Here is a 12,525-nt window from a genome sequence, read left to right on the forward strand (position 1 = left end):
GAAGGAAGATGACAGCCTGAGTATACTTCGATTGCTCCAGGCCATATGGAGATTTTGGCTAGTATGGTACTATGTAAGGTAAAAAGTTAAGCGACCAAAATTTGTCATTTAAAGTAATGCAGTGGGTATATATCTTAAACTCTAGTGAATATTTTGTACAATAAGATTTGATCTAAACATTGCTTAAGTGTATCTGCACTAATCATTCACCTTAGACAACTACTCGTCAACTTAATTAATGCTACTTCTTTCTACATTTACTTGTGGAATTTATTTTATATAAAATCTATGGAAAACATTTTCGGATATAACTATCGATGATTATATTCGAGAATCGAGAGTACGACGATTTAGAATTGTTTTTCTCAAAGTTTTTACCTTTATTTACTCTATGGATTTGTTAACATGGCGCATGAGTATGGAAGCCCAACACCTGAAGATTTACAAAATAAAGTGTACTTTCTGTTAGAAAAGTTACAACAAATGTCTTTAGAGTTGCCCACGTATGTTTTTCATCATTAACAGTCACTTTTATATATGATAGTTTACAGTGTCATTAATCTGTTACATTTATTTGTCGCAAATATGTTTACTTGCCACTGTATAAACCATAGGAAAGTAACAAAACAATCAGTGATGTTTGGACTTCTTATTTACATTATTTGTTTAAGAGTAATGTTAATATTTGACCATTTAAGTACACATTTTTTGAGTGTAGATCTTTGATTTGTTCAAGGTTGCTGATTCAATCTAACCAACCCTTAACTTTGGAAATAATTACCTTGTTTACCGCCTAGCCTTTTTGATAAAACTACACTCTAAAAATATACCCTATATGATAAATTTATACAACCAACGTCAATGTAAAATAGTAAAGAAACTCACATTTCCTGAAGTCACTGAGAATGGTTTGTGCGGCTAGATCAGACAATACCATTAATTAAAAATATTAATGCATTAAAATATGTCATATACATGCAATATCATTCGAATTACACTATAACTACTTTATAAAATCATAAGGCACAATATTGTTTACCATGACCACTCTATCATAAGAAAAAATGAATTTTTAGTTTTCTACGACAGTATGTTTGTTAGTATTAGCTCCAACTGTTCAGGCTCCGACTGTGTAAGTTTATACCTAGGTATTAGTTTTGACAGTACAATTCAACTAATGAAACCAATTAACCGCATGAAATGACAAATCCATTCACAAATTAAAATTATACACATTAATTCATCAAATAGTGAACACATGAAAATAAATGCCAACAATAAAACATGTGATGGAAGCAGAGGGTGTGTGGCCGTGCAGTAGAGAGCGGTGGTAGCGCAGGGCGTGTGTGGCCGTGCAGTAGAGAGCGGTGGTAGCGCAGGGCGTGTGTGGCCGTGCAGTAGAGAGCGGTGGTAGCGCAGGGCGTGTGTGGCCGTGCAGTAGAGAGCGGTGGTAGCGCAGGGCGTGTGTGGCCGTGCAGTAGAGAGCGGGTGGTAGCGCAGGGGTGTGGCCGTGCAGGAAGTACCAGCAGCGCATCCCGTGCGAGCTGCTGTCGGGGCTGGCCAACTGCCTGCTGAACGAGACGGTGTTCGAGATAGTGAAGGGCCTGATGGAGATCCAGCACGTCACGGAGAAGCACCTCTTCCAGCAGCGCCTGCAGCTCATCAACAAGCACAGCCGTGAGTGTCCGTGCCCCATCCTCGCGCACCGCGTCGTCTTCATTATTGTTCATTTTTTGTATTTACTAAATATTTTCCTACCCTTTGATATTATCTCATTTCTAAATTAATAATTATTGTCATTAATTAAACATAAAACTAACCATTTCTTGACACACTGTAAGACCTACTTAAGACATTTATTAAACTTTAGTGAAGAGGTCTATTTAGCATACGATACATACTTAAATCATTTATATTCGAGGTTCCATACGGTAACCTTATCACATGCCCAGCGAAGCTGGCAAGTATCGGCTAGTCTAACATATTTATATGTATATATGTATTTCATTCGCTATACCTCGCTGTCTATCTTACTCTATCTTTTCTGTCCCGCTGTCTCTACCACTCTAACTCTCTCTTTTATATTTAATTCAATTTGATTCGGTAATGTGTGCGCACTCATACAACGAAACCACTCAAACTGTCGCAAAACTATATGAAATACACACATTTGTTAAAACGGTAATCCAGTGACACCTTTGCAGGCATGCGCATAACATCTTACCAAAGTTTCGTTGCAATCAGATGAATGGTATAGGAATGAATACAGGAGACACAATTGCACACACACACACAGATATATATCTCCTCTATACAGGTATGATTTGTTATGCTATCTAATCGCTAACCAGTTAACTTCAACTTCAGAAGAGACACCCACTCAGACTAATACCTCCATGGATACGACTCGCGCGCCACCATTATTATTCAGATCCTAGAAAAGAGGAACTGTCGTAAAACATTTACTGGTAACTATCCGATACTACTTGTGCGCCTCTATTGTATGTTATCTCACCTTGACAGTAATCTTCTTTGTGTTTCAAATGTCAAATGTACAAAATTTCATACAGATAGGATGAACGATGTGTTAACAATGAAATGGCGAAATATCATCGAGAATAATTAAATTCTGCTTTAAGGGCTAACTTTGTCAAATTTAGACAGTGAGCTTCCTTGTTTTTGAAAGGTCAGGTGTGCATAGTTTCATCGCAGTCAGATTAATGGTTTAGGAACGCATAGGGGACAGACAAACTTATAGATGTGCATTGTGCCAGCATCTTTAGAACTGTTCAGTCTACATGTATGGTTGCCGCTCAATTATACAAAAAAAATAAATGAATTGTTTTTGAGATGTCTTCATCAACGTATTCTGCATGGTTGGTATTCCAAAATAGTGTTCCTGCCGACTGCTTCGTAACACAGACAGAAGCACTGCAGAGCAAGCCAAGCCCAGTGTCAGGAGCACTGGATGCTAGCAGGTTATTGCCAGTTGCTTCCCGGTTCCCGAGCTGACATCCTTGATCCTTGTGCAAGTAGTCTCAGCGTCCTGGTAGGACGTCACTACAGCAGTAAAGAAAAAAACAAACAAACACTGATGAAATAGGCATTCAGTATGTTAAACTTTTTGTGCATGTACATAATGTATTTAATAAATGAAGACATTACCAAACACTGTTTTATTTCAATTAGCTTCTCTGAAAGAGGTGCAGGAATGAAAACTTGCCCACGGATACGAAGCCGTCACAGTTGTCCCTTGACGGTAATGGACGCGGTGGGTTGTGGTTGGGAGTGCCAGTCCGGCGGGGGAGCGAAGTGGCACGGAGCGTGCGTGTGTGCGCAGTGGAGCTGCAGGAGCTGCTGCAGCGCTGCCCGGACGAGGAGGCCCGCGCTCACCGCCGCGCTCTGCTGCTGCAGCGGCACAGGACGGAGCTCAAGTCCACCGACATGAAGCTGGTGATGCAGCTGGACCAGAAGGTGAGCCCCTCCCCTCTCGCTCACTCGGCCGACCATCGCTTTCAAAACTGGTTCTTAACAGCACGTTTTGGTGCATGGTCATTATAAAACCATCTTTATCATGCCAGCGATACGACGTGCCTGTCGAAGTCACCGCCGTGCTGTTGTGTCGTTTGCGCCTGCTAGACACACACGGCACATAGGTAAAAAAAAAAATTCTCAGAGAATGATTTCTGATCGTCATCCTCCAAAATTTCCTGCAGAAAAATCGTATCCGAAGTTCAGTTAGGATGTGATTCATCGCTGATTGGCTCCATGAGAAATGGGTTCCGGATACGTGCCATATTTTGAATGAAGTCCTCTTAACACAAACCCTGCTGATGCAAAACTATTTGTTAGTAAAAATATTTTAACTTTTCCATTGAATTCAGAACAACTGCACATTAAAATGTAATTGGTAGAAGCAGTGTGTTTTTCCTGTTTCGTGTATGTGCATCATAAGTTGGATAGGTTTGGACAGAATCCATTGGTTGCAGGTACGCTCAATTGGCAAAGTGCCGTAGCTTACATCTTTTTGTTTTGTGTTAGGCTGGCTTTAACATTTAGCGCAAATATTTAAAGTTCTGTTGCCAACTTTGTCACCTGTTATTTTATGGGACCAGATTTAACTGTGAATTGCGATAAAACAAATATCACATTAAAGCACTATATAACACTTAAATATCCACTAATACTCAATATAGCACCCAAATGCACAAAAACAATTAAATTAATCACAATAATGTACTCTTTTAAAATACTAATTTCAGTGTATTTCATTGATAGAGCAAGACGTTCATCCGAAGATGTATGGACTGGACTGATACGGAAAAAAAACCTATACGTACGTTGTTTGATTTTGCATATTTCATTAACTCATAGTTACCTTAATGACGTTCATACATTTTTCACACAAATGAATACAGATTTATTTTTTACTTTTCCAACTGACTTTGTTGTAGACGTGCTTACTACAAATGATTTTATTGTTAGATGCATTATGTAGCTGTAAAGATATTATTCTTTATAGGTAAAATATGTGATAAGTACAGTATTTGCTAGTGTGAGTCACGAACTGCAGCATGCATGAGACGGGAGACGTGTGTCGCCAGGTGAGCGACCAGCAGGTGGTGCTGGAGAAGGCTGGCGTGCCGGGCTTCTTCGTCACCAACAACCCGCTGGACGTGAAGGTGCAGATGTTCCTGCTGGACTTCATCCTGCGCCTCAGCAACATGAAGCTGCCCTCGTGACCGCAATCAATATCATCTGCTTGTGATGAAACACAAGCATTTAATGCAGAAATCATTTTTTACAGATTTTTATATCAGCCGCAAAAAGTATACCAACAGAGTGGTTTTTTTCCTCCAAATATGCCACATACAAGTATGTAAACTATAAAAGTTTTACGTCTATTTTAGCGTATTGTAACTTAATTTCTTATATAAAAAAAAGAGTGGCATGTTATGTAAAATGAGTTGAGTGTCGACATATGAGATAGTGATAGTAGGTTATTTTCATTAGAACGAAGATTTTTTTTTTACGAAAATCAGAACAATACATTGATTACAGTTTATTATAAGACACGAAGAATAAAACTAATTTTAAAAGTAGGTATACAATTTTTGAAGTGATGTAACAAATCATCGGACATTCAAGAGGTGTCGGCATTGAGGCCGGCCGACACGTCACAGTTTAATGACAGAAACTTGAAGAGTGAGTCAATGTTGGCATCAGTGTGAAACAGCATTAGAAACTAAAATCAGTTATGTCATTATTTTTTCCCCAGTGTAAGTTCATTAAAAAAAAGGTTAACACAGTATGTCACTCACGTATTGAACGCTTACGAAGACAAAAAACTCTTTTCACTAGCCAGTGAAGCACAACTCTGATTGTAGCGGACAAAGCACATCAGCAGAACTATGCAGAGTTGTCAGATGGCTACAGGTCCCAAAATAAACTGTAATGGTGCTGGCAGTCACAAAACTATTATTTCTAGCAGCATTTTGCTAGATTAACATTACATATTAAATACGAATAGTTGATCACTGTCTACTTAAAACATGTGTAAATTATCTTCGAAAAGGTTTTAGCTTGATATAAAAATCAGCAATGGATCTAGATTGTATTATGTTTAATTTTTTTGTCATACATATATAAAATGAACCTGTGATAAAGAAAATGTAAGAAAGGTTTACCTAAAGGTCATTAAAAATTCTTTAAATGTGGATACCAGGTATTTGTACTCTCCCTGAACAAGTTAGTAAAGCAGCTTTGACAAACACATGCACTTCTGTGCCAATGTGACTGACGGGTGGTGCGACTGTTACATTCCTGTTGGTTTACTGGCAGCTTTATTGTAGTTTGGTTTACTGTCTGGTCGTGGAAGGAGCCGTGAGAGCAAGACTCGTCGCTCCTTGGTTTCCGCTACGTTCGCCAAGCTGGTGCTAGTGGTGATGTGGCGAGGCGCGGAGAACACTGGTATTTCCGTCCGTGGTCGGCTGGTTTGATTGTCCTTTTGCTGTTGCGGAGTTGGGACTCTGCAGACTGTCAGCTGGTGTCTGAAGTTAGCTCTGGAAGAGAGAGGATGTGTGGAAAAGAGTTCAATATTGATAAAATTGCAATTTCTCTTTTACTCCTGCTGGGCTAAGTGATGTCATCACACAACTGCAGTGGAAATTGTTTTGTGACTCTGAATATGCTGCGTAGTAATCTTCATGCTGCATGAATACCTACGAGCAACGAGTGTTTTTTCGTAATGAATACTGGATCAGTATTTATTATTCTTCGAGGAATGTGGTGGTATGTTGCATCATTGGTGTGCTGCATTTTACGTGGCGACTCGAGAAGGTTGTTTCACCAAAAGTTGCTGTTGCTGTTGGTCATTGAGGAGAGAGTCCTGTCGCTGGAACATGAATCATGTTGGCTCGTGGGTTGAGGTGACGAGCATTGAGAATGTACGACAGATGTTGTAATTCTTCAGCTCCTAGTCGTTCAAGTAAGTGATCTAAAAGATTTTCTTGGTTGCATATTGGAAGCAGGTGTGAGCTGTTCCTGTCTAAAAATTAATTTTACTCATCGTCGAAATGGTGCAACGCCATTTGCCGAATTTCAGTGGGACTGCAATTTGAATAGTTATGAGGCAGATAATATTTACTAGTTTGACATATCAATACTAATTGGTTTGATAAGTGGTTAGCATTTTCCTTGCATGTTGAGTTGATAATTATAATTTAAAATACTGTTGGACAGTCGAGAGTTTAAATTGCCGGGCATTAAAGTACTATTAATGCGCGAGCAATGAGACAGTAATTGCTAAATTGGCCTGACTTCTCTTCATAATTATTGTGAGGCCAAATTTAAATGAGTACGTATATATTTTCAAGTGATTATAGAGAAAGAGGCTTTATTGTGATAAAAAAGCAAAGTGGCAATGAATTGTAATAAAAAAAATTATTATACATGGTTGGGATTGGTAAAGTCAAATGCTTGTCATGTGATCTAAGAAATAAAATTTAAAGTCCAACAGGTATAAAGAATATATTTATTTATAGTAAAGTTTTACAAGAAATTATTTAAATTTGTAAATATGCAGAGTTCAAGTTATTTATCATTTTACTGTGAGTAAAGATGTTTGTAAACCTGGCTAGGTTTTGTACATTTTGATTTCATCTAGTCAAAAATATTTTTATAACTTACATCTTACATGTTTGTTATAAACTCATACCTGGAAATTACTGTGTGTAGAGAATTTTATGAGAGTTTCTGCTAACATACATTCAAACTCATAATGTTGGGAAAGTTTTAAATTATTTGATTCAGTATACACAAGTGAACTATAAATTATATTAAAACACAAGAACTGCTTCTAGTTATCAACTGTATCTAAAGTTTTGCAAGTTTATATGAATTTATATCTTTTATAATTTTATGTATACTAGATAATATTAAGAATGAAAGATGGTACATTATTTAATGTTGTAGGCAGGGTTATGGCTCAGGCTGCAAATTGGACACTTGACACAGTACTGGAGTCTGGGTTATGTCGATAGGGCAAGTGCAAAGACTATGGTACTTCTGAGCGACACATCTTGTCAGCCTGTCTGCATTACCTTTAGTGCCCCCCAACACCACCAAATGAAACAAAATATTTTGAGTATTCGCTATTTATTCATGCTGTTAAAGAGTTTTGCCTTGATGCATTACATTTCTGAACTAATGCTGTTAGTTCTAGTTCTTTCTTTTATTAATGTTACTGCCCTCAGCATTTCCCTTTTGATTCCTGGGAGTTGGTTTACGCAAGGATAGTGACATGACTGGACACAAACACATGCACGTATGTGCTGATGTCACTACAATGCAAACATAGAATGATAAAATAAATTTTTATGACACTTAAGCTTAACATTGTTTTGCCAATCAAATTCATTGTTAACTTGTAGGCTATATTCAATAGAAAGAGACCAAGAAATTTATTTGTTAGCAAGCAGGAAAAAAAAATTATGTTAAATACCTGTTAGGCTGGCCAATATTGTTTCGAAGAAAACAAAATGAAACCTGTCCACATTGGTCAAGTATGCCACAAGGGCGCATGAAGTAGGCAAGTACACAACTGTGTACTACTTGAATTAGACACAGCCTGTTTAAACTCACAAGCGACCACTTGGCATTCAGAGCAAGGCAAACAGCCTTCTTCCAAAAACATAAACCATTCACTTAAAAGTGTTTGAACTTTATCCCACAACTAGGTAGTAACGTCACTAAACTGTTTTCTAATATGAACTACATACGGCTTTAGAACAACTAAGTAAAGCTATAATTAGTGATCACAGTTTTATGACCCATGACTCATGGAAATAAAGCACAACATAAAGAATTTCTAATTTTAATTGCCATTACATATATGCAACATTTAGCAGCTACAACACTAATAAATTAAATTAATGTAAAGCTTTCTTTAAGTTGTCCTTAGCAGGATACACAGAACATCAATTTTTATTTACATGTCCATTATGAAATCGGAGGCACTGACGATCACTGTGAACTGGTAAACAAGCAGCAAATAAGAGAGAACACAGAGGTTACATGCCATGAACAGCATCTTTTGTCATCCTAATCATGTAAACTACTTTCCTCTCATAATAACTGTCAACCAACCAGATACCCAGTTCATTTGCAAGTGATTCGATACTTCGTGTCGAAGCTCCGGTTCACTGTAATTGCAACAAAATACAAATGTTTACAGTCTTGCAATTTCAATACAAATGCACAAGTTTTTATAGTCTCGAGGTGTGAATTTAGATTGTAACTGTAATAATAGTACAGAAACTAGAAAAATATTTAGTATTGGAGAATAAAATCACAAAAATGCTGTGTTCATCCACACACAATTCCAGTTTATTTACAGTACATGGAAGATTGCTTGGGTGAGTTCACAGACACAACATCTTCATCCGTGATAACTAATGCACACTGTTCTCGAGTCGAAGCACGCACTTTGCTCTCCACCAGTGAGGGCTGTGTCAGGTACAGGGTGTCCACAAAGTCCAGAAGCGCTAGTTTAGCTCTTCCTTCACCTTCCATAGCTTTTCACAACATTTCACTGAGTGAAACTCAATTGAATTGATGCCACTAAAGCCATTCTTTTTTTACAAGTTTATTATCCGATACAGTAAGATGCATTGTAAAATATCAGATCGAAGAAAATTTTTCAATAGTATGTGTCACAGAACACAAGAGTTGAAACTGTTGACTTCTTCGAGTGACTTCCAAGAAGTTGACATGTTGAGGGCTGGCAACCCCCTGGCGTGGACGCCCGAGTGGCTACGATGCCTGGGGGCCAGTGCCCAGGCCGGCCGGCTTGGGCTCCGCAGGCACCAGGCCAGCCTCGCTGAAGTACGGGTGGCGCAAAGCTTCCCTTGCCAAGATGCGCTCCTCAGGGTCAAACTTCAGCAATTTCTGCAGAGAAAAAAAAAGTAATGACAAATAGCACTTATGAAAATGATAGCATTCCCAAGAGAGACAAACAAGAAGGTGAAGATGTTTTTGTCTGCAAAACGAGGACTACCTTGTTTCATGCAATGTAATTAAGGGTCTGCTATAATCGGGATCACCAACATTTAGGTAGATATGTTAAAGGACCTAGGAACAAAATCAAATTGAGGCCACCGTGGTAGTTTGTTGATTCCCAGCAGGGTAAAAAGCAGTTTTCTCGTCGGTAGGAAACGTGCCGGGCTTTGCCGCCGGCCAGTGGGTCCCTCTGGTCTCTCAACCGCCGAGATTCCACTCTGAACTCATTGCCAGATGACTATGATCAAAATGGCTATTAAAACTGTGATAGAAAATTCCCCCACTTTTCCAGGTTTGGAAAAAAACCATTTCACTGTCTACATATATTAGTCCCCTATTCCTATCAAAAATTTCAAATAAAAATTATGACTAGTAGGCATAGCACAGTTCACTGCTGCAATGGGCAACGACCGATGATTGCTCAACAGTCAATGGCACTGACGGCAATATGCTGATATTTTTTAACACTTGAACACAAGGCAGAAAGGGGCAAGTAAGGATGCTTATGAGGATAACTTTATAACTTTAATTTTTCAGTGACCTCATCATCAACATAATTCCCTGTCTTCCCTAGGGAACTGGACGAGTGTTGCATGTGGCAGGAAATGCAATGTGCAGCAGGAACTCCCGGCGCACGGAGCACTCGCCTTGAGCAAGTCCTCGCCCGGCACGCACAGCTCCGGCATGAGCGACACCAGCGGGGCGGGCGGCCGGTACACCAGCGACGACCACAGGATGGACGACCGCTCGGGCCACTCTTCCTGACGAGGCGTACCCACCACCCTGCGACCAACATCAGAACTACTTGCTTCAAATCAAATGTAATCGACAAAAATGATTGCTGAAAATCACATCCCAACACACTAAATTAAACATTGCTTTTAAATTCAAACCAAGCAATTTTGGTGAAAAAGGGTTTCCATTGCACAGAATCATAATTTAAGGCTTAAAAATATCTATATTTCTATAAAAAATTTGGAAACATTTATGACATACGCTACACATCAATTCTATTTGAAATTTTTTCAACATGGTTCAAAGCAAACTAAGCATGCTGCAGGGGCATTAGGCAACATGGTAGCACGTACTCGAATATTCTGTTCAGCTGGTCGCCCTCGGAATTGCCAGGAAAGAGCGGAGCGCGTCGGAACAGCTCCGCCATGATGCAGCCACACGACCACAAGTCCAGGGCAGAGGAGTAGGAGAGACCCAGCAGCACCTCTGGCGAGCGGTACCACAGCGTCACCACCTGCAACCAGCACAGCCACTACCACTCGCTGGACACCACTCTTATAACACTGGCAGCCACACGACCACAAGTCCAGTGCAGAGGAGTAGGAGAGCCCCAGCAGCACCTCTGGCGAGCGGTACCACAGCGTCACCACCTGCAACCAGCACAGCCACTACCACTCGCTGGACACCACTCTTATAACACTGGCAGCCACACGACCACAAGTCCAGGGCGGAGGAGTAGGAGAGCCCCAGCAGCACCTCTGGCGAGCGGTACCACAGCGTCACCACCTGCAACCAGCACAGCCACTACCACTCGCTGGACACCACTCTTATAACACTGGCAGCCACACTGCCACAAGTCCAGGGCAGAGGAGTAGGAGAGCCCCAGCAGCACCTCTGGCGAGCGGTACCACAGCGTCACCACCTGCAACCAGCACAGCCACTACCACTCGCTGGACACCACTCTTATAACACTGGCAGCCACACTGCCACAAGTCCAGGGCAGAGGAGTAGGAGAGCCCCAGCAGCACCTCTGGCGAGCGGTACCACAGCGTCACCACCTGCAACCAGCACAGCCACTACCACTCGCTGGACACCACTCTTATAACACTGGCAGCCACACTGCCACAAGTCCAGGGCAGAGGAGTAGGAGAGCCCCAGCAGCACCTCTGGCAAGCGGTACCACAGCGTCACCACCTGCAACCAGCACAGCCACTACCACTCGCTGGACACCACTCTTATAACACTGGCAGCCACACTGCCACAAGTCCAGGGCAGAGGAGTAGGAGAGCCCCAGCAGCACCTCTGGCGAGCGGTACCACAGCGTCACCACCTGCAACCAGCACAGCCACTACCACTCGCTGGACACCACTCATAACACTGGCAGCCACACGACCACAAGTCCAGGGCGGAGGAGTAGGAGAGCCCCAGCAGCACCTCTGGCGAGCGGTACCACAGCGTCACCACCTGCAACCAGCACTGCCACTACCACTCGCTGGACACCACTCTTATAACACTGGCAGCCACACGACCACAAGTCCAGGGCGGAGGAGTAGGAGAGCCCCACAGCACCTCTGGCGAGCGGTACCACAGCGTCACCACCTGCAACCAGCACAGCCACTACCACTCGCTGGACACCACTCTTATAACACTGGCAGCCACACGACCACAAGTCCAGGGCAGAGAAGTAGGAGAGCCCCAGCAGCACCTCTGGCGAGCGGTACCACAGCGTCACCACCTGCAACCAGCACAGCCACTACCACTCGCTGGACACCACTCTTATAACACTGGCAGCCACACGACCACAAGTCCAGGGCAGAGGAGTAGGAGAGCCCCAGCAGCACCTCTGGCGAGCGGTACCACAGCGTCACCACCTGCAACCAGCACAGCCACTACCACTCGCTGGACACCACTCTTATAACACTGGCAGCCACACGACCACAAGTCCAGGGCAGAGGAGTAGGAGAGCCCCAGCAGCACCTCTGGCGAGCGGTACCACAGCGTCACCACCTGCAACCAGCACAGCCACTACCACTCGCTGGACACCACTCTTATAACACTGGCAGCCACACGACCACAAGTCCAGTGCAGAGGAGTAGGAGAGCCCCAGCAGCACCTCTGGCGAGCGGTACCACAGCGTCACCACCTGCAACCAGCACAGCCACTACCACTCGCTGGACACCACTCTTATAACACTGGCAGCCACACTGCCACAAGTCCAGGGCAGAGGAGTAG

At 42.1% G+C, this 12,525-nt stretch overlaps 2 protein-coding genes across 5 annotated transcripts in view; one reads left to right on the top strand and one right to left on the bottom strand.

Annotated features, from left to right (window-relative positions):
- Window positions 1-385: 385 nt before the first annotated feature.
- On the top strand, window positions 386-5,717 carry LOC134535144 (gonadal protein gdl). Of its 2 annotated transcripts, XM_063374099.1 has the most exons (5): window positions 393-503; window positions 1,517-1,677; window positions 3,341-3,474; window positions 4,279-4,336; window positions 4,605-5,717. In XM_063374099.1, the coding sequence occupies exons 1-5, from the start codon at window positions 406-408 to the stop codon at window positions 4,766-4,768; spliced, it is 615 nt and encodes a 204-aa protein (XP_063230169.1). In that variant the 5' UTR covers window positions 393-405; the 3' UTR covers window positions 4,769-5,717. The 2 variants fall into 2 exon arrangements, with proteins under 2 accessions (XP_063230170.1, XP_063230169.1); XM_063374100.1 differs by lacking the exon at window positions 4,279-4,336 and having other exon boundaries at window positions 386-503.
- Window positions 5,718-8,360: 2,643 nt separating this feature from the next.
- Window positions 8,361-12,525, bottom strand: part of LOC134535142 (cyclin-dependent kinase 4) — a 72,183-nt gene continuing 68,018 nt past the window's right edge. For all 3 annotated transcript variants that reach the window (XM_063374095.1, XM_063374093.1, XM_063374094.1), the window contains exons 6-8: window positions 10,647-10,807; window positions 10,206-10,341; window positions 8,361-9,447 (exon numbers count right to left, since the gene is read on the bottom strand). In XM_063374095.1, the coding sequence (XP_063230165.1) occupies window positions 9,313-9,447; window positions 10,206-10,341; window positions 10,647-10,807 (432 nt within the window). In that variant the 3' untranslated portion in view covers window positions 8,361-9,312. The remainder of the gene's footprint in view (window positions 9,448-10,205; window positions 10,342-10,646; window positions 10,808-12,525) is intronic.

Source organism: Bacillus rossius, chromosome 8 (genome assembly GCF_032445375.1).
Source record: "Bacillus rossius redtenbacheri isolate Brsri chromosome 8, Brsri_v3, whole genome shotgun sequence".
Taxonomy (NCBI): Eukaryota; Metazoa; Arthropoda; class Insecta; order Phasmatodea; family Bacillidae; genus Bacillus; species Bacillus rossius.